This window comes from Octopus sinensis, linkage group LG16 (assembly GCF_006345805.1).
Source record: "Octopus sinensis linkage group LG16, ASM634580v1, whole genome shotgun sequence".
Classification (NCBI taxonomy): Eukaryota; Metazoa; Mollusca; class Cephalopoda; order Octopoda; family Octopodidae; genus Octopus; species Octopus sinensis.
In genome coordinates, this window is record NC_043012.1 from 32,463,085 (window position 1) to 32,486,517 (window position 23,433).

The 23,433-nt window shown below is 36.2% G+C and overlaps 2 protein-coding genes across 2 annotated transcripts in view; one reads left to right on the forward strand and one right to left on the reverse strand.

Annotated features, from left to right (window-relative positions):
• LOC115220261 (3-hydroxy-3-methylglutaryl-coenzyme A reductase) overlaps window positions 1–2,507 on the reverse strand; it is an 89,495-nt gene extending 86,988 nt beyond the window's left edge. The window contains exon 1 of the mRNA XM_029790363.2: window positions 2,347–2,507. The gene's annotated coding sequence lies outside the window, so the exon portion shown is untranslated. The remainder of the gene's footprint in view (window positions 1–2,346) is intronic.
• Window positions 2,508–4,170: 1,663 nt separating this feature from the next.
• On the forward strand, window positions 4,171–7,451 carry LOC115220525 (serine/threonine-protein kinase PLK4-like). Its single transcript, XM_029790667.2, has one exon. It carries the CDS (start codon window positions 4,360–4,362, stop codon window positions 7,390–7,392), a length of 3,033 nt encoding a protein of 1,010 aa, XP_029646527.1. The 5' UTR covers window positions 4,171–4,359; the 3' UTR covers window positions 7,393–7,451.
• Window positions 7,452–23,433: the final 15,982 nt, after the last annotated feature.

The window sequence follows — 23,433 nt, forward strand, 5'->3', positions numbered from 1 at the left end:
GACAAAAATACTAACAAGTAATTTGATCATTTATTTAAAAATATATTGACTTCCACTAACTTAAAATTTGCCAGACTAACCTCACCCTTTGTTCCTAAGAAAACCATTGTGAGAGCGCTTGGCAATCAAATAAACCTTAATAAATGGCTATCACTGCAACGCCCACCAGTAAAGAGATGCATTTGTGCCTTATAGTTGCAAGCTCTCGTGTCTAAAATTGTGACAGACCTTGTTACCTTACAAACATTTTCTAATAACTTTACAGAATATCCCTATTCACCACTCCTTTAGCCAAGATGGTTCTTTAAGTGACTCTTGCTGATAAAGCCACTAAATTTTCTGTTACTTTTAATTCCAACTCGTTCACACGACAAGTCCTCCCAAACTCTCCTCCATTTCGCCTATCTGTTTATATTTCAAACTCCACCTGTCTAACACCCGTGGACATGTTTACAAAGTCAGAAAACAGCACAGCTCCCATGACTTTAGGAAACATTTTTTCACGCTGAGAGTTGCTGAAGCATGGAACAAACTGCCAGCATCAGTTGTTAGTTGTTGGAGCACTGCATCCTTCAAACCTTCCATGCTTCCTGAGATTTGCCAACACTACACCTGAGTTTCTCCCCTCTATACACACGCAAGCATGTATCTAACTCGTACAGTGTTCACTTTCCAGACATTTGTACATTACAGCATATACTTCATACGCACTTTCTGACAAGTTGTGGTGCACCTGAGCACTGTATACAATAATTTCATTATTATTATTATCAAAAATGTTCAATTCGCACAAGAACTATACAACAGAAGGATATGCTTCTCACCCAAAATCGCAAAAATGTTACCCAATACTAACCTGATCGAAACAAGCAACTCCACTGAACAGATTACTATCGACACATCGATGGTCAGTTCAAATCACAGCACGTGTTTCATTTCATTTTGGGACAATATTTTACATTGCCTGCCTTACCCAAAGTTGTTTGATTCTCCATTCCAAAAGAGATTGATTTTTCATCTGCTTCACGGCATGAAACTAGTCCTACGCACCACCCCTTCAAAGCCCTACTCCCCGGGACTTTCGAACAACTTGCATGTTTATAACGACACGCCTTCGTATTGAATACACCAGCATGTAAATCAATGGAGTTGTGCCTTTTTTTTTTTACCGTCATTCTCTTTGACTGTGGATGGGTGGGACTGCAGATTTGGATCATCAATTCTTGGGTAAAGTTGTATTTATTCCTATTTATTTGACTCTAAAACGAAGGCACAGTGAATTCGGTGAAATGATTTCGACGCAGAATACAAGAAAAATGCCACGAAAATGGAAACGGAAGTAACGAAAGACAACTCTCATTACATCAGATGTTTTCTTAAAATATTCTGGAAATACGAATACAAAATAATATAGAAAAGGGAAGAGTACAAAAACACTTACATTAGTCAATACACATTACTGAAATCATACTTATTTTGAAGTAATAAATCATAATTTTGCACAAGTTTACAGAATAACTACAAAATATTTGCAGCAATGAGAGTTGTCTTCCATAAAATCCGCTTTCATCCTCAAAACATTTTCTACGAGTATTCGGAGGAGGTTATGGGATAAAAAATAAATATATTTTATTACTGCCAATTAATATATTTATTATATAAAATAAATAAATAACTCGGACTCAAGAAACTGAGAATATATTCTGTTTCGTGGGGTTTTTCTGTGCCAACTCTTTAATAATAAACACTGAGAACCAAACAGGTTTATAAACTGAAAAGGGTTAAAAGGGTCCAAACAGATCTCATTTACCCTTCAATTGCCAAATATTAAATAGTAATAACATATTACAAGGGGTTTAATCGTAAGAATCAATTACTATCTCCTAACAGAAGAAAATAGACGGTAATGAATCACATTCGGCTGGACAACAGTTCTTGACAATCATTTACTCAATAATAGAAATAAATAAAATACTGAAAAGTTACAAATTTCTCTAACATTGGAAGATCAAAGTATTGGTTTATAGACTGTCTCCATTTCAAGGATGGGCAGTTCCTATTTCCACATGGTCTGTTTTACTATATTTTTTCCTCAAAAAGAAATAAAAATCTGATCTATACTTTGATGTTGGAAGTAAATATTTGTCTCGTTCCATCCTATTTAGAGTTTAAATGTGAGCAATGAGACAGACGGTATCGATAAAACGGGTGTTGATGATGAGGAAATGCAATACAAGTGAGGCTGACGCAATTTCGTAGACGGGAAAAATAAACCAAAATAGTTTCAGGATAATTATGAGAAAACTTGGAATTTTAAAAGGAAATCTTATTTAAGATTTGACTTACCAAATGCCGATAACGTTAAAAAACAAAACATGGATTGCTGAATGTGATAATCCATGATGAACAAATGTCATCTTAGAAGTTATAAAAGCTGGTTGGAAGAAGGTGAATCAGGGCCGCTCTTCCCGTGCCATTCCGTTTTGAGGTCGAACGACGAAGCGGTGCACTCAAGGGACGTAATGCAAAGAACGTTAGGCGAAAACTATGGTAACACATTCGGAACATTATTTAAAATTGTTTAACTTCTTAGAATCGTAGGATCTTTATATATATATATATATATTATATATATATATATATATATATATATATAATAATAATAATAATAATAATAATAATAATAATAATAATAATGATGATGAATTATTGTATACAGTGCTCTTTTGAACGGCACATGTCAGCACAATTTCTAGCTAACTAAACACGGATCTTTTCCTTTAGATAGACAGAATTCAACCCAATTTCTAGCTAACTAAACAATTTGAAACTTCGTATACTGGTAGAATGTGTCAAAAGAAAACATTATTTTCACTTGGCTTTTTTGATAAATTTGTAATTTGTAAGTTTAACGTAGTTTAATTCTTCGAATTTTAACCAATGAATCGCCAGTATTTGAGCTCAAATCATTTTCTGCGTCAAAAATACTGGTAGAATGTGTCAAAATAAAACATTTTTTTTCTCTTGGCTTTCTTGATAAAATTGTAATTCGTTTGTTTAACGTAGTTTAATTTTTCGAATAGACTGATTTTGTGGTGTATGCGAGAGATTCGAAATAAAGGCACCTGTCTTCCCTTCGCTCAGACGGAGACCCTTCAGCGGTAATGGATCTTTTAACACAGCCTGACCCGAACACTAGAAATAGCAGTTGCTTCTTCCAACAACATGCTGACCCCGTCTTACTCGCTCGGCGGACCTCGATCGAAAAGGCAGAACCCTGCCCTCCCTGCACGAGCGTCACTGCTGCTCCATTCGGTCAGCTCCCCAGCTGCTGACGTCACCCACACGCCACCCTGATCTTAAAGATCACAATCTCTCTACTCCATGTCGTTGTCCACCATCCAACCGGGAGGGGCGCCTTGCGCGTCGAGATCTTCTCAAGCTAGGCACCTCGTTCTCCTCCTCTCCACAATCGTCGTCCGACGAGCGACAATCCTGCAAAGGTCCAATATGTGTCGTAGCATTCCATCCACGGAGATGTTGTTTCTGGAATTGACCGCCGTCACCGTTCACGACCTCGATCGAAAAGATAGAAGTCTGCCCTCCCTGCGCGCGCGTAACTGCTCCCCCTTCCGGTCAGCTCCCCAGCTGCTAATGTCATCCCACAGATTTATTAGAAGAAAATAAGAATTTAAGATTAAAGTAAAAAATAAATAACACTGAAGCAAAATAACACCAAATATACAGTGCATGTGTTTTTATTGGCTAAACTGGCAAAATGACTATTCCTAAATACAACAATATCTGTTTCAATACACGATTTCACATCAAGAATCTTGCAAAACAAATATATAAACGTAAGAATTTAAAATATTATCGGAGATGTACTTGCAAAGCGAGTGACTTGATCTGAGATCGTGTGCTGGAAAAGAAAACAATTGCAGCGTGAAATGTGTTTATAAGCCATTTTAAGAAACACACAAAAACCGTTAGATTCACTTGAACATTTAAATTTAATTTGTCAAAATATTTTCGTCACTTTGAGACCACTGACAAAACTTCGTGCTTCATCTATTTTTTTTTTAATTATAACTTTTATATAATTTGTAAACTTGTTGCTTGGCGAATCGGATTGTGATGATAATTATGTTCCGTTTAGGTTTCCATACATGTTGTTGGTTGCCGATTAATGTTTTTCAAATATTTCTACATGTCGAGGCGCGTCCTTTGACTTTGTTACCAACGGATTTCCTAAAGCTTCGCCGATACTTTGCTGTCAGCTTTTGTGCTTATTTCAGGATAATGTTTTAACAAATTTTCATTACTTAGCGATGTGGAATTCGTCGAGTCGACTTAATAATGGCAGATCCATACAGTTTTGGAGACAAAATCGAAGATTACAATGTATTGAATCTGCTCGGCAAAGGAGGCTTTGCATGTGTTTACCGTGCCAAATGTATGAGAACCGGACAAGATGTAGCTATAAAAATGATCGACAAGAAACTGATGAAAGCTGCCGATATGGTGACGAGGGTTCGGAAAGAAGTGGAGATCCATTCTCGTATGAAACATCCAGCAGTGTTGGAACTCTATACTTACTTCGAGGACAAAAATTATGTCTATCTTGTCCTGGAGTTGTGTCATCGGGGCGAGTTGCATCGCTATCTAAAAGCATACAACAAAGTTCTTTCTGAGGAAGAAGCTGTCGTATTTATGGATCAAATTATTAGCGGAATGATTTATTTACATTCCCACAATATTTTGCATCGTGATCTAACTCTGGCTAATCTCTTACTTACTCGCGAAATGGATGTGAAGATCGCAGATTTTGGCCTGGCCACTCAACTCCAAATGCCTGATGAAAAACACTTTACTATGTGTGGAACACCGAATTACATATCTCCGGAGGTTGCTATGCGTACATCACATGGATTAGAAGCAGATGTCTGGTCCCTTGGATGTATGTTATACACCTTCCTTGTTGGAAACCCTCCATTTGATACAGAAGCGGTTAAAAGCACGCTAAACCGGGTTATTATGGTGGAATACGACTTGCCCAATTACCTTTCTCCGGAGGCCAAAGATCTGATCCAGTTACTATTACGGAAGGATCCGAAAGAAAGAATAGCACTCTCTGAAATTCCCGATCATCCATTTATGAAGAAGAGGTATCCTTTGAGCTTTAGACATCGGTGCCACCAGAATTGTCACGAAGCTTCGATAGATAGTGGTAAAGGTACGATGAATACAGAGACAAACAGCTGGAGCCGTAACATTAGTCATTCAACGAATGGTTCCAGAAGCCGGCCCCTTCTAGGATTACCCATCCAGGAAATACAAAGTTACATCTCAGAAAAAGACGATTACAGTTCGGAATTCTTTCCAGAAAATACCAATGTGTTTCCACATAAATTTCAACAAGGCAAATATTTGGATATTCACCCGGCTGCTATTTCTGCTTCGTCTACCCAACATCACAACCGAACAAATCCAAAAGTCGGCATCCAGACTGCCTTCCACCATGGAAGTTCTACTAAACCACCTCTCCAGTTAGAATCTCACCAACATAAGGTATTGTTGAACAAAAATCATATTCCAAATTCATATAATCATCAAATAAGTAGACATGATTGTAATTATAATAAGTCTAATAACGTTCTTTGGGATCGACCTTTTCACGAAATGGCGGATTGTAATGTAGACCCTTCCAAAATTCCAGTAAATTCCAAAAGTACCTGTAGCCTTTCATGCAGTGGATCTTTATGTAGTAACAATGCTAACTTGTTATCAAGCGATCCGAGTTCGAGCAGTCAACCAAACTTATCTGATCAGAGCAGTAGCAACTCCTTACACATGCAGCCCGGTGTTGGCATTGCCTCGGATACCTCGTCAGAAGGTAGCAGTCCAGATATAGCCCTCAGGAAGGAAGGGCATGTAGGGACTCTATCAAAAATGGCATTTGGTAAAAACACTAAATTAAAAGAAGAGCCTACTCTTTCTCTGAAGAAAAGAGAGTGTGCTGGAGAAGATTGTGATAGTGGTTTGAAGACTGCAAATTCTTCAAACCAGATTAAGTATTCAACATCAGTAAGCAATGATCCAACTACTAAAATTACAACTTCATCAAAAAACCGATCCAGCCATAATGCTGAATTACCCCCAAGTGCCATTTCAGCCCTTTCTTCAATACGATTACGACCCATTAGACAACGTACTAAGACAGCTTTTGTGAGCATCCTTGACAGTGGAGATGTGTGTTTGGAATTTGTAAAGAATCGAAGCAAAGAGGAATACATAGCAGAGATATTCTTGATTTCTCAGGATGGTCACAATGTGACTATATACCAAGCTAACAATGGACAAAAATTTGACCCCAATCAAGTCCCCCCTCCCCATTCAGCAAATGTCATTAAAAAAACATTTCATTTGCAATCTCTTCCTGAGAAATACCTGAAGAAATACCAGTATGCATCAAAATTTGTTAATCTTGTCAGATCAAAGACTCCAAAAGTGACGCTGTACACCACAAAGGCAAAATGTATGTTGATGGAGAATTATCCTGAGCCTGATTTTGAAGTGGATTTTTATGATGGTGCTAAATTTACTATTTCATCTTCGGGTATCAGAATCATCGAAAACAATGGTACTTCTCTTCTTTTGGAATCTGGTGAAACAGGTCAGTGCTTTAGTAGTGAAACACAAAAACTGTTAGCTTATGTAAAAGATTGTCGTCAACGTTGTATTGAGTTAGAACAAGTGATAAGTACAGTTGAGCTAAGTTGTAAGACAGTAGATAACCTTTTCCCAATAATAATTGGACGGAAACCCAATGTACTTGTTGCTAATGCTAAAACAGATGACCATGATATAGTCAAGAGTGCCAAAGACAGTACCGGTCCCACTATTGTCCCTAGTGAACATCCTACAGATGTAGAGGGTTCCTTAGATGGAACTTACGCAAACAGTCCGTTGATAACTACACAAAACTCAACTTGTAACAGTTCTCTCCATAGAAAATCCCCATTCAACAGGCCAGCCAGCCCTTCTGTTACCACTGATCTCACGTCCAGTGCATCTTCCAATCACAGTAGCTGCAACAATTCCTCTCACAGCAACACACACAGCAATAGAATAGTGCGACAGATTTTCGTTCCAAATGTTGGTTGGTCGTTCCAGTATATGAATGGGGAGATTTGGATAAAGTTTAACGACGGCACCCAACTCGGTGTGAAGCCTTCAGGACAAACATTTAAGTACGTAGATGTTGATTGTAAAATGGCCAAGTACCAGAAAACAGATGTACTACCAGGTTTTGTTAAAAAGAAATTAGAAACAGTTCCATTTGTGGTTAAAAGTTTGTTGTCAGATAACAGAATGCCTGAGATTCCATAACACATTATTCTTCATCTTTCATCTTTTACATTTGGTATATTTGTTTATATATATATATATATATATATTTATTATATAGAAGGAGCTTCTACAGGACTAGTACTGTTTCATTCAAGAGAAATCTTCAGGAAGCTCAGGAGCTTCCTGAAGATTTCTCTTGAATGAAACAGTACTAGTCCTGTAGAAGCTCCTTCTATATAATAAATTAATTTTACTCTGCTATGTATTGAGTACCTTACTTACTGTGGTTAACCCCGGATCAACCCGGGACCTACATATATATATATATATTATATATATATGTATGTATGTATATATAAAGGTGTGTGTATGTTATCTGACTTGTCACAACAAATTCTATTAATATTTCAAATTTCATGTGGTTTCTTACTCTTCCTTATAGTTTTTCTTCATTTGTTTGCTTGACATCTGCTAGTTTGCTGAATTTTGATCTTTTCTCACATATTTTAATCATGAAATTTTAATTCAACTTCTCTCACACCACGCAATTTTTCAAACCTTTTTGTATATTTATTTATTAACATTCCTCTGTCTCCACTCTATCCTCCATCCACCTTCTCTCACTCTTATCATTTTTCTCCTCTACTTTTAACTTTTGCAAAAGAATAGCTTCTTTTTTTTTTAAAAAAAAAAGACAGAAAGATTGTTTTGTCCCTGTTTGCTGCTCTTCCAAACTAAAAAAAATTCATTTTTGCAGTCTTCCCTTTTTCAATGTTAAACCATTTTATATGTTGGTTTTAATGTCTCCAGTATTTATTCATACATTTTTATCTTAATTTAATTACCATTTCAAAATCATACCAATTAACTCTGCATAGAGAATGGTATGGTGAGAGTAAACTTCACTTTGTCTGCATGCATTAGGGATAAATAAAGGAGACTAACAAATTAATAGAAACATTATTTCTAAATCTTTCAAAGAGAGATTACTAATAAATTACCTTCAATTATACAATAGACACATCAGGAGATCTTAATTAGAAGACATTGTTTAAAAGTATAAGAAAACAAAAGCAATGAGAAATCCCTTTTTTTTGTGTGTGTATTTTTTCTATTTGCTCCTCATTTAATTGCTGATGGTTTTTTTTTTGTTTTTGTTTTCCATGCTTTATACACCCTTTTTGTCTGCATAATTATCCCCATTTATAGTTTATCACTTAACGACTATTTTGAGATTGATTTTTCTTAATGAGAAAAGCTCTTCATCGATTTCTATTCCTGGCCAAATTATCACTGATTCCCAGCCCTTCTTCCCACACCACCACCACCGCTCTTATCTGCACCCCCACCCACCCAAAAGCAAACTTGTTCACAACTAGAGTTTCCAACCACTCATTGCCGAACATTCACACACAATGCTGTACATACCAAGAATCGATTAACCAAACAACTTCATCAACACTATGTGGACTCCACATCATTATTTTATTTATTTTTTACACCCCTCCACAATGATGCACTCAACACACCTGCGCACACTAACATCTTTGTTTTATTATTATCATCATCATCATCATCACCATCATAATCATCAACTATTGGCTTCATTTTGCATACCTCTTTCTCTTCCTTTTTTTCCATTTCCACTTTGTTCATTCCGTCTTGTACATATTCTTTTGTTATTGGTCTTTTGACCTTAAACCAAACAGAACTGACTGACACTTAGACACTTGTATAACGACTAGGATCAGGTATGTTCTGTATAAAACTGTTTTTCTACTGAGACGTGTATAGCTGCATTTCTGTGTGTGAGTGTGTGTATGCACGTGCATTCTGAATGTGTTTCAAATTTGTTTACTCTCAAATATAATTTTTGTATTAAAAGGTTTAAAAATATATAAAACTGCAACATAACAAATTTTATATTATTTTATATTCTATCTATATTATCGGTATTAGTTACATTACAGTTGTTGTTTATATATTTTTTATTATCATCAGTGCCATTGTTATTTTTTTTTCATAATCATCATGGTAATTATTAATGATAATGATTATATTAAGTCAATACTACTATCAATATTAGTAGTAATGCTACAATTACTATTCTTATTGTTAATGTTATTATTAATATTTATATAGTCTTATTTTTATTTAATCATATCAGAGTCAATAAAATATATACCAGTAATATGCTAAGGTAAGATGGCAAACTGGCAGAATCATTAGCACACCGGGCAAAATGCTTAGCAGTATTTCATCCGTCTTTGCATTCTGAGTTCAAATTCCACTGAGGTTGACTTTGCCTTTCATCCTTTCTGGTTCAATAAAATAAGTACCAGCTGAACACTGGGGTCGAATTAATCATCTTAGCCCCTTCCCTGAAATTCCTGGCCTTGTGCTAAAATTTGAAACCAGTCTAATAGTAATCTAGTGGATTATGCCCCTTACCTTCATTAATCCTACCTAATAAAGAAAATGTTAAACTAATATTAATATTTATAGTGCTGTCATGATTTTCATGAGAGGGAGGATATAGTGCAGTAAGTTTAAACCAGTTTATTACAGGTATTTAACATGAATAAAATAACAATATTAAAATTGGTGTTTTAATATTATCATAGATCCAGCAATCAAAGAACCAGTATTGTATTGGTTTCTATTTATCAGATTGAACAGAATTACTATAAAGATCAATATTATTATAAAGGTGGTGAAATTGGCAGAATGAGTAGAGCACCAGATGAAAAAACTTGTAATATTTGGTTTTGTCCCTTTATGTTCTGAGTTCAAATCCTGCCTCTCTGTCATCTATCCTGTATCGATAAATGGTTTTGATTTAATCAACTGTTCCTTTCCTTGTATATGTGGCCTTGTGTCTAAGTTAGAAGTCATTATTATCTTTATTATTAAGGTGGTGAGCTGACCATATGGTCAGGGCATTGAACAAAATGCTCAACAGCATTTCTTCCAGCTCTTTCCATTCTCAGTTCAAATGCCTCCCAGGTCAACTTTGCCATTCGTCTTTTCAGGCTTGATAAAATAAAACTCCAGTCAAGTACTGGGATCGGTGATATCATCTGATCCCTTCCTCTTGAAATTGCTGGCCATCTGCCAAAATTTGCCAAGCTGGCAGAATCAGTAGCATGCCAGACAAAATGCTTAGCTACAGTGTTTCTGGTTTTAAATTCAAAGTTCAAATTCCACCGAGACCGACTTTGCTTTTCATCCTTTCAGGGTCAATAAAAATAAGTACAAGTTGAACACTGGGGTTGATGTAATCAACTACTCAACTCCCTCAAAATTTCAGGCCTTGTGCCTGTTGTAGAAAGGATTATTATTTTTAAGGTGGTGAGCTGACAGGATCATTAGGACACTAGGCAAAATGCTTAGCAGAATTTCATCCATCATTGTGTTCTGTGTTCAAATTCTGCTGATTTTCAGAGTTGATTAAATAAGTACTAGTTGAGCACTGGGCTTGATGTGATCGACTATCCCCGTCCTCACAAATTCTAGGCCTTGTACCTATAGTAGAGAGGATTATTATTATTATTATAAAGGGCAGTAGATTGTTGGAATTGTTAGAACATCGAACCAAATGTCTTACAGTATTTTCTTCTGGCTCTTTATGCTCTGTGTTCAATTCCCACCACAAATTCATAGAATAAAGTACCATTCAAATAATGGAATCAATGTAATCAACTAGCCTCTCCCCAAAAATTTTAGGCTTTGTGCTTATATTAAAAATAAAAATTTAAATAATTACTACTACTACATTTTGAGTTCAAATTCCACCAAGGTCAACTTTGCCTTTCATCTTTTCAAGGTCGATAAAATAAGTACCAGTCAAGCACTGGGGTTGATTTAATCAACTTGCCCCTTCCCCAAAATTTTAGGCCTTGTGCTTATAGTAAGAAAAATTATTATTATTATTATTGTTATCATTATCATTATTATTATTATTGCTATTATTATTATTATTATTATTATTATTATTGCTATTATTATTATTATTAATTTTTTTTGTATTTTTAATGTTAAAAATATGGTGAAAAAAAGGAAACTAATTTCAACGTCGTTTCAAATTTTTAACTAAACTCTTCACTTTGATATTATTTATATATACTAGTGTATTTGAAATATCAACATCAAATTCTCAAAAGGAAATATTTATTTCTTAAAGAATGTTGGCACACTCAAATAAATATGATTTCATTCTTACACTCAGAAGTTTCTATTTTTTATGGGTTTTTTTCCCTTTCTGATAGTCTTAAAAAGTTAACAAGAATTTTTGATGTCAAGAATTTTATAAACTTTTGGGAGAACATGAAATAATTCTTTTTTTGGAATAGTGGATCTTAAAGCACACATAAAAGGTAAAGATCCCACTTCGGTCACGAATGACCATGGGATTACACGTAGAAAGTTATCCGCCAAGGTACAAGTCTGGGCAAGGTTGTTTACAGAAGGCCAGCAGTTGCCCATGCATACCAGCCTACCGTCTCCATGCCACCGATGTTATCCAAGGGAAAGGCAAAGGCTGGTACAGCTTGGCACCAGTGACGTTGTAACTCAATTCTTCAGCTAGGTGAACTGGAACAACGTGAAATAAAGTGTCTTGCTGAAGAACACAACACACAGTCTAGTCCAGGAATTGAACTCACTACCTCATGATTGTAAGTCTGATGCTCTAACCACTGAGCCATGTGCCTTCACACATAAAGCTATAAATAAAATAGAGAAATTTGAAGGATTGCTTTTGTCCAATGATAGGATGCTTGTCATGTCTTCAAGAGATGTAGGATTGAGTCCCACTGGCAGCTTTCAAATTTTCTATCCAAAAGGGTTTTTCCATTCCATATTTACATGTTATTATTTATAGCTTTATATGTGCTTCGAGATCCACTATTCCAAAAAATAATTATTTCACATTCTCTCAAAAATTTATAAAATTCTTATGACATCAATGAAATACAATTCTTGCTGGTAAGAAATAATATTTCTAAAATGGACAGAAGAATTTGAAGGATTACTGTCATCCAAGGTAGGATGCTTGTCGTATCTACAGATGTAGGTATTTGTGCTATGGGCAGTCTTCAGATTTTCTACAAAAGAGTTTTTCAACCCAATATATCCATACTGTTATTTATAGCTTTATGTGTATTACAAGATACAAAAAATTCCAAAAAATGAATTTATTTTACAAAGGAAGGCTGAAAAGTTCATAGGCTGACCAAGATGCTCTCATGGAATGTGACCAAGTGAGGTTTAGTTATCCCCCTTGCAGTCCATATACTTCTTCCATCAGCCACTAGGCCATGCACCCTCACACACATACATGTGAAGATGCATGCCACCACTTGACCACCACTACTGACTTGTTTATATCACCATAACTTAAAGAGTCAGCAAAAGAAACCAATATTACAAAAAACAAACTTTAAGAAATAAGTACTGAGGGATGATTTATTCAACTAACCCTATTAAAGCAATGCTCCAACATGGCCTTGAAACAAGTCTGAGAAAGAGAAAAAAAGGTATGAACTTTCATATAGTTTCCATAATTACTTTATATTATAAGGGTTGGCTAAAGAGTTCATAGGTTGATCAAGATACTCTCATGGAATGTGACCAAATGTGGCTGATCTTTCAACATAGTCCATGCACTTCCAGTGGTGTAAATTGCACAATACCCAATGCTTAATAGTTCCTGACAGCTAATGAGTGCCATACATGTGGCAGCAGGATTCGGCTCCTTCCAATACCTACAGGTGGAGTCAGAAGTGGTTGTTGGAGAATTTCTACAACTTCACTAGCCCCAATTTCTGACCTTCTAATTCTTCTGATTGTAATCCCATGGATTACTATGTGTAGGATGCTGTTGAGAAAGACACCAACTGCCCTGCTTGTAACACCAAGGCTGAGCTGGTGGTTAAGATTAAGGAGGGGTTTGAAGATCTCCCCAGGGACACAGGAATGCATCTGCCAGGTTTCAGAGCCATTTTGAGGCCATGGTGAAAGATGAGGGCAGCTTATCTCTTGGCCATTAGTTGATATGTTTGGATTTTTAAAATACTTTTATTTTTGGATGGGATATTTTATCCCTTTTATGCAATCTGTCAGATTTAGCTCAGAGACTCTGTATGTTTGTGTGTCTGTTAATGATTCCTTGCCTTCACTTCATGTTATCATTGTAAACAAGGGTCATTATCATGCATGCAGTGTCCTTTCCAATCGTCTTTGAAAATGTGTCTGGTCATGGAGAATATAACCTTACTAGCACTATGACCCGGTGTTGCCAGGTCATAGTGCTACTGCATGCATATACAGCTGTGGGCGTGCGCACATACACGCGAGTACTGTCCAAATCTCCGACCAATCACATACAGCTAGCTGGCATTCAATTGGCGTATCAAGTTTCAGGCATTTTGATTGGGTTTTGGATGGAAAATTCACAAAAAAGTCACTTCTATTGATTTTTTAATGGCTTTGCGGGGTGACTGGGGAAATGTAAAGATGTGCACGACCACCCTTGATGGTTTTGAATGACCATAGAAAGTGCGAGCCCTCTAACTGAAAAATTGTGGATTTGTATAAAGGACACACACACAGACATTTTGCCGTTTACATATATAGAAATTTGGAAATAGAGCATCCTGCTGTAAGCATGAAAATGTGGACATTATAATGTTAATGAGGATGATAGAGACAACGACGATGACGATGATTAATTCTATGGAAATGTAGTCAACTAACACCGAATGCAGATAGTTTAGAAATGTGGAATATAGTTAATTGAATTTAACTCATTTATCAAGCCTGGATGGTAAAATAATGTTGAGCTCAGACAGTGCTGGAAGAAATGTCTTGCATTATTTAACTTAATCTCCCTACAATCTCAGTTGAGATCCAAGTGGGTTTGGTTTTTACTTTTAATCCTTTCACATCAATAAATAAGAGTTGATTCAATTGACTCTGCTCTTTGTGACTATACATGCTGGAGTAAGAAACCATTATAGCTATTGAGGTGTGCTACTATGGGCATAGACATGTACAGAGATAAGTTGCATGCTTTATAGTATTTAGTAAGGCTTCACTGATATAAATTTCAGCTGGTGGTGGTTGACTGTTCTTTCCCTTATTGCTAATAACACAAGTATGAATAAATGCACTAAAATTGATTCTCATCAACAACAAAATCCTTCCTTTACAAAACAGCCTTGTACACTTGAAAGAAACCATCATCATCATCATGATCATCGTTCTTGGTAATTTCATAAATGACTTTCTGCTTCAAGCAGGATTGTAGTCATTGTTTAATAACAAAGAATTAAGGAAAAAAAATTACAAAGAAAAGGAAAAAGGAAATATTGTTGTGCATAAAAGTATTTGTTCTCCAACACTAGTTGTTTTCAGTGGCTGAATGGAATATTGACGGAATAATACTGGCATAAAATAGGCTTTATTCCTTTGAGCTTTTATTAGGAACTGATTATTAATTATGCCATGCTTGCTCATTATTAAGTATTAGTAAAATACTAAGGTAGAATAAGCAGTGGAAGAACCAGCTCAGGAACATAACTAATTCAGGAATATGACCAGCTCTGTATACTTCTATTTAGACAGCTGTGGTAAAAAAGTTATCAAATTTTCTTTTTACCTACATTATCTATAATAAACTAACTTCCTATTAACGAGGGTAATCTTTTATTTAATTAACAAAGCACCAGCTTTATGAGAACCAATGCTTATTGAGATTTCATCATTGTTAAAATGTTGTTGCTGTTGTTATTTAACTGCCCATGTTAATCCCGATTGAGTTGCATTCCATTCATGACCACTTTGTGTTATATTGTCTTCCTTTTTTTAAAAATGGTGGGGAATGATTTAAAGGAAATTTGCTGTTATTTCTAGCAGGTCAAGCAACCACTTGTAGCTTCTCTCATTGTTTTGCTATATTTAGAAAGTTGTAGAATGGCACTACTGATAGAGTATCATATTAAGTACTTTACAATATTTATGTTCTACAACACTCATGTCCAAACCATACCAAGATCATCCCTTTGTCGTTGATATAATCCAGCCTTATTTGTGCCCAGTCAAAAGATGTCATCACTTATTGATGGCCAACCACAAATAATAAAATACCATATAGCTATGGTATGACCTCACCTGCAATTTGCATCACCAGTCTGGAACCCCTATCTTGCCCAGGGTATTAATCGTCTGGAAGCCGTCCAGCGACGTGCAACCAAAAGAATACCCTCCATCAGGCATTTGCCATATTCTGAATGCCTTACTTCCCTGGGTATGGATACATTGAAACTCCGACATCTGGCAGCTGACTTGGCAGACACCCATAAAATTATTAACCATCTTACAAACAATAACTCTGAGCACCTTTTCAAACTCCATCTGTCTAACACCTGTGGACATGTTTACAAAGTCAGAAAACAGCACAGCTTTCATGACTTTCGGAAACATTTTTTCACACTAAGAGTTGCTGAAGCATGGAACAAACTGCCGACATCAGTTGTTAGTTGTCGGAGCACTGCATCCTTCAAAACTTCCATGCTTCCTGAGATTCGCCAACACTACACCTGATTTTCTCCCCTCCATACACATGCAAGCATGTATCTGACTCATACACTGTTCGCTTCCCAGACATTTGTACATTACTGCATATACTTTATATGCCCTTTTGACAAGTTGTGGTGCACCTAAGCACTGTATACAATAATTTCATAATTATTATTATTATAGTTTACAATATTTATTTACATCCCTTTTTGTTCATGTTCAAGTTTCACCAGAGTTGACTTTTATTTTCAGCCTTCTAATGTCAGTAAAATGAGTGTCAGGTATTCAGTTGACTTGTCATCTCCTTCAAATTTCTGACCTTTACCATCCATATTTCTGTAGCAGCATAAATATATTCTTTTATTCTTTTACCGGTGTCAGTCACTGGACTGCAGCCATGCTGGAACACCCTCTTTAGTCACTTATAGTGTCATACTTATTATTTTATTCTTCTAAATTTTACCAACTGTCTTGGTCAGCACCAGTCTTATCATAAACACATACAGAGGGGCAAGAAAGAAAAAGAGATTAATGACTTAAAAGTAAGAACTAGATGGAAACTGTAGTTGTGATATCAGTACCGGTGGCACGTAATAGAACCTTCTGAACGTGGCCGTTGCCAGCACCGCCCCAACTGGCCTCCATACCGGTGGCACGTAAAAAGCACCAACTGATTGTGGCCATTGCCAGATTCGCCTGGCACGTAAAAAGCACCCACTACACTTACGGAGTGGTTGGCGTCAGGAAGGGTATCCAGCTGTAGAAACACTGCCAGATCAGACTGGGCCTGGTGCAGCCTCCTGGCTTCCCAGACCCCAGTCGAACCGTCCAACCCATGCTAGCATGGAAAGCGGACGTTAAACGATGATGATGATGAACTCAGAAGAAAGGAAGTTTGGAGAAGGAAAATATGAAAGTTTGAGTATGAAGCAGCCAGATTTTCAGTGAAGTACTAGTTGAAGTACAGGTTTTGCTAATTAGTAAAGAATGCAGGACAGAACACCAGCAAACTGTCTGTCTTTGGTGAACTAAAATGGAGCAGATAGATACTCAATACCATGTGCTCAGCGCAAACAATGGACATAGTAGAGATGTAGTGGAATCACAGGTAGGCTAACAGAAAAGGTAACCTTCATATGCAGCAAGTGCACAGGGGCTTTAATTATGAAGTAGTTCATAATTTCTGTTACTTAGGTGACCAAATTAGCAATAGAGGTTGGTGTTCCGTAAGCAAAGTAACCAGAATAACAAGTTGGAAAAAGTTCAAGGAACTATCACCAAAGGGCCTCTCACACGGAGTGAAAGGTAGATTATATGATGCTTGTGTACAAAGTGTGTAACTGCCTTGGTAGTGAGTTAAAGGCCTTGAATGCAGATGATTTGTGTAGACTAGAAAGAAATTAAGTAAGCATACTTTGATGAGTGTGTAATGTTACTGTGTATGTATGTGTGAACAATGGAATACAAATGAAGTGAAAGAAAGAAAATCTGGACATAAGAAGAACCAGATGCAGTATGCAAGAGAGGAGACAATAATGGTATAAGCACATGATACATTTGGCTTATGGTAGTTATAAGCCAAGTTCTCAAAATAGATGGAACCTGTGGAAGAGGAGGACTTAAGAAACCTTGGTGTGATTTGGTAAAGACTGATCTAAAGATACACAATAAATAACAAAAGACCACAGCAATTGGTGATTGTAGTGCTGAAGAAAACTGAGCATCTGTGCAAGAACAGGAAAAAAAAAAACAATGCTAAAACAGAAATAGTTGTGGTGGCTGAGATGCTCTTACGGCACACATCTTCTCCCTCACTTCTTATCTCTATGACACGCTCCTGACTCTTTCTTTCAGTTTCTCCTCCTCCCTCCTCAACATCTTCTTGTCTCCACAGTTTCTCTTCCTCCCTCCTTTGGCTAGTTTTAATCCTAAAGGGTTAAGTGAATAAAATTCACCATATTTCTTGCAGTTATTTTGTCAACCTCCAGGGGACAAATTCAATAGTGTCAACTGGGAATGATCAGCACAGCACTACAAATGAAGTGTTTGTTTCTCTCCCCACAGTTTCTCCTCCTCTCTCCTCAACATCCTCTTGTCTTTTGCAACGTGATTACAAAATGAACCTCTTAACCACACACTAACAACCACATCAGTACAAACATATTTATGTATCAATAGCTTTCTCAGACATCTGACTGTTTTACTCGTTGACTTGTTCTCTTGCAACAGTTCAATGATGAACATTTAAAGCCTTAGATTCGGTTTTAACGACTTCGTTTCAATGTACTCGGCTTCTTTTGTATTGTTTTAATGTTCAATTCATGTTAGCCTAATGTTAAGTGAGCATGTCAAAACAACTGCCTCCAGGAGTAAATAGAAAATCATGTTGATAAATTATTATGGACCCATTGTGTGTTAAAAATTATACACACTGGAATTATTTTATAGTCAAATCATTGTTGCTTTTATTGTTGTTAGTTTGTAATTAATATATATGATTAACCGGTTTTCTTTTGATAAATTAATTCCTCCAAATATATGCTCTAGTTCAATAACCATTTAATGTAGTTTTATTTTCTCTTTTATCTTCAAAATTTGGCATAAGAAATAAATATAATATATGAATAAAGGGGGAAAAACCATTGTATGAGAAATCAATTGAAACTGAATGTTTCTGAGCTAAATGATAATTGATACCTTAATGTAACATTGTTCTAAAGTTAAGCACTGGACTTCAACTGGTCATGTATATTGATCTTGTCAGAAGGCAGCCGATAGGGCTCCTTAGTGTCAGCAGAGTACAGAATATTGTCATTGTTAGGAAGGAAAGCAGATTGAAAAATTCCATTAAGGTTGTGCAGTTTAATAAGTGTATCATTAGCAAAGCTAAAGGGAATTTGTTTTAGGGATTATATCACTTCTAGAAAATGTTACAGGGGGCGAGAGTATTTTAGTGTCAATCTTACAGCAACTGCTGGTGGTAGGTCATGTAACTTTGTAACCAGTTGATTGCATAAGACAGATCGTTTTGGTTTGAACAGCAGTTTTTAACATAATTTCTAGGTAACTAAAAAATTTTAAACTTTGTATACTGGTAGAATGTGTCTATAAAACATCTTTTTCTCTTGGCTTTATTGAGAAAATTCTATTGTTTGTAAGATATTTGTTGTTGTTTTTCTTCAATTTCTGCAATTTCAACCAATCAATGACATCCATTGAGGTAAAAAAACATTCTGTGCTGTATGAATATGTCCCTCGTTTAAGAAACAGATTGGGTTTATTTACATTTGTGAAGAAAAAAAAGATACCTTCCCCTCACCCCTAACCCTAACTAACCCTAAAACAGATTGAAATGCAATAGATTGATACTAGGGTCATAATTATGGGTGACAATTTCATATGACACCGCTAGAAAAAACTGCCGTTCAAACCGAAAAGATCTCATAAGACTTAATTCTTGAGCTCAGCTCATGTCTCTTCTTCTAACCATGGGGTACACCTGGCTGAAAGGTGTGTGTGTGTGTAGTAGGTATTCTATAAGTAAGGAAGGTAGCATTTAAACTTTGTGTAAATGTATCTTTTACATTCATTTTTTTTTTTTTCATGGTATGATACAAGTTCAATGTTTCTCACAATTTTGAACATTTACATATTGTCTAAGCAACAGGTTTTACAAGTGAATTCTGTTTTCATTAAATCATATTACATTGAAACAAGAGCGGAATCTGTAGTTAGCACAATAAACTGGGACAAACAGAATTATTTTTATGGTATAGTTGAAAAAAGAAGAGCAGTGCCATGAACTTCTAGCAGGGCTCGTAAGCCTGGTTGGAAGGAAATTAGAGAAAAGGCCTCACAGGTTATTTCAATAAGAAATATCGGCACTGTCATGCCTTTGGGTGTCAGAAGTGAAAGTAGAGAAATCTGACGTCAGACGTATTTACGCTTTAATTTACGCCGTTTATTTACGTACCACTGAAATGCAAGTAAAAGCTTGTATGTATGTATTTGTTTTAGTTATTTGACTACGGCCATGCAGGAGCACCGCCTTTAGTCGCACAAATCGACTCCAGAACTTATTCTATCGGTCTTTTTTCTTACTCAAATTATTTAGAATGTAAAAATCAAATATATCAAATTAATAAACGCAAATTATTTTCAAATATCATTTTCAACGGTGAGATTATCAAAATATAAACTTGAAGTTAAGTTTAAAAATAAATGCGATACTCATTCTGTCTTGATACTTATACTCAAACACATGGATATAGCTGTCGAATTTGCTCTATCAACTTCCCGAATATATCATCCTTAAATTCATAGCGCCACATGAATTCGATGAGATGGGTCTGAAGTAAATTTCTGGCTGTTCCACATTCTCTTCTATTTCGAGTCTTTACGTGTTTCCATAAACATTCTATGTGGTTGGTTGTGGCAAATGTTACCGGATCAACAAAATTTATTGAATAAATATATTCTTGCATTATTCATTATTGTTTTTAAAAAAGAAATCACACCAAAATCTGCACAAATGAACCCCCATGACCATCACCGCGATTACATACACCAATCAGAATGACCACTGGCCACCACGTGCGTAATTCAAACTTTGAAATTTATTCAGTTAGAAACTTTCAGTGTGATATCAACACGTGCTAAACAATTTTTAATATGGCTTTTGCATATCCAAGTTTAAGAGGAATTAGTCACCGCGATATTGCCGTCTCCACTGCTACAACAGCAGATAGCATTAATTGGCTTAAGAGACATGGCCTTTTGAATACCCAGAAAATATGTACATCGTTGGGAGCTACCATGAGTGAAGTAAGGAAAAAAGTATATCTGATGAAATAATATGGTCGTGTGGAAGACCTTGTAGAAAATCCGTGTCAATTAGAAAAGGAACATTTTTAGAAAATAGCAAATTGAAGTGTCAAACAAATCATAGATATTTTGTTTTACTGGGCCAAGAAGATTTAGCAAAAGGAATAGGACAGGAATGTCATTTAGCAAATGTAGCCGTGACAGATTGGAGGAATTTTTGCCGCGATGTATGCGCAGAATATTATGTTGCACAGAATATTAAGCTGGGGGGACCCAATAGAATCGTAGAAATAGATGAAACACCGCGTTTTGTTAAGAGAAAATATCATGTTGGCCATCGGGTTAAAACGCAGTGGGTGTTTGGTGCTTTAGAAAGAGATACCCAAGATGTATTTTAGTGGCAGTGGAAGATCGGACAGCGGACACTCTTTTACAGATTATACGAGAGCGTATATTGCCTGGTACAACAATAATATCCGACCTTTGGCGTTCGTATAATACACTCAGTCAGCTAGGATACAGACATTTGACCGTGAATCATTCAATAAATTTTGTTGATCCGGTAACATTTGCCACAACCAACCACAGAATGTTTATGGAAACACGTAAAGACTCGAAATAGAAGAGAATGTGGAACAGCCAGAAATTTACTCAGACCCATCTCATCGAATTCATGTGGCGCTATGAATTTAAGGACGATATATTCGGGAAGTTGATAGAGCAATTCGACAGCTATATCCATGTGTTTGAGTATAGTATCAAGACAGAATGAGTATCGCATTTATTCTTAAACTTAACTTCAAGTTTATATTTGATAATCTCACCGTTGAAAATGATATTTGAAAATAATTTGCGTTTATTATTTGATATATTTGATTTTTACATTCTAAATAATTTGCGTTTATTAATTTGATATATTTGATTTTTACATTCTAAATAATTTGCGTAAGAAAAAAGACCGATAGAATAAGTTCTGGGGTCGATTTGTGCGACTAAAGGCGGTGCTCCTGCATGGCCGTAGTCAAATAACTAAAACAAATACATACATACAAGCTTTTACTTGCATTTCAGTGGTACGTAAATAAACGGCGTAAATTAAAGCGTAAATAAACGAAAGACGACGTAAATACACGAAGTTGACGTCTGACGTCAGATTTCTCTACTTTCACTTCTGACACCCAAAGGCATGACAGTGCCGAAATATCAAATCAAAACATCAAATCATCTCCTGATCCAAAATCTGGCCCAAATGCCAACAACAAAATGTACTCTGCTATTATCAGGTAGAAGTGTTAAGGCAGGTGATGGATTAGAGCCACCACATGAGAATGGAGATGGTCAGCACAGTTGTTCTTTGGTCATTCTGCAGTTATGGTAGAAGTTACTTGCCAAGGTGCCATGCAATGATTTCATCAAACCAGAACCATGTGAATGTAAAGCAAATTAGTCAGCAACACTCCATCATTGCACCTATACATGTGCAATGAAGGATTGAGCTCAGAAACGGCAGTGCATCAGCATGGCCGCAGCTCTGAGCTGAAACTACAGGGGGAAAAAAAACATTATAAAGTGTATAGGTGAAAGTAAGATTTGAATTCATAGTGAAGGTATTAATAATCCAGTACTTTGACCTTGTAGCTACATTCCACATAATGGTTTTGAGAATTTTGAACAAATACAACCTTTGGCATGGAGAGTAGATAAGTTCTACTTGGTTGGGAAATGCCCAAATAAACACTTAATTTGTAGTGCTGCACTGATCATTCCCAGTTGACACTATTGAATTCGTCCCCTGGAGGTTGACAAAATAACTGCAAGAAATATGGCGAATTTTATTCACTTAAGCCTTTAGGATTAAAACTAGCCACATCCAGCCCAAATATTCTATGTTTTGCATTCAAACTGGCTATACGAAACCTCTCACATCTAACCTACTAAAAATAAAAAATCACGTCAATGAAACCTCAAAGCTATAAGATAATGCATGATTAATTCAAAACAATTTGAATTTAAAAAGCATTACATTTGACAGTGTAATCTGAATGCTAAAGGGTTAATGATACTTCCCCTTCTTAAAAAGTCTGCTGTATTAAAACAAATGATTTTTTTTTCATTCATCTCATACAAGTTAGAATAATGATAAATACGCTGGGTAATTCTTACTGCTTTCAACAAAAAAGAGTGAACTTTGACTCGATTTTACAGAACCCTCCACTCATCACTCATCAATCAACACAGCCCCATTAGCAGTATTTCTGCTGAAAAGAGCTCCTCAATTTATTACTTGCTTCACCTCCAACCTCACACAATACACGCTTAATATATGAGGCTTTCGTTGTCCAAACTCCCAGTTTTACCTCTACATACACACAGTTGCCACATGCAAAGTCTTCTCCGTGTCTCCAAAGTATAGTCCAAAGCTGACTCTCATCTTTGCCAAACTCTTCATTTGTTACAAACACACTATCGTGTATTCCCTCTCCAAATTTGACAATTTCTTTGACCTTGCCAGATACTCACCTCTCACATTCACTTCCAACATCTCAAAGATAACAGTAGCAATAACTATAGGCACAGGCATGGCTGTGTGGTAAGAAGCTTGCTTCCTAAACACATGGACACAGGTTCAGTCCCACTGCATAGAACCTTGGGCAAGTGTCTTGCACTATAGCCCTG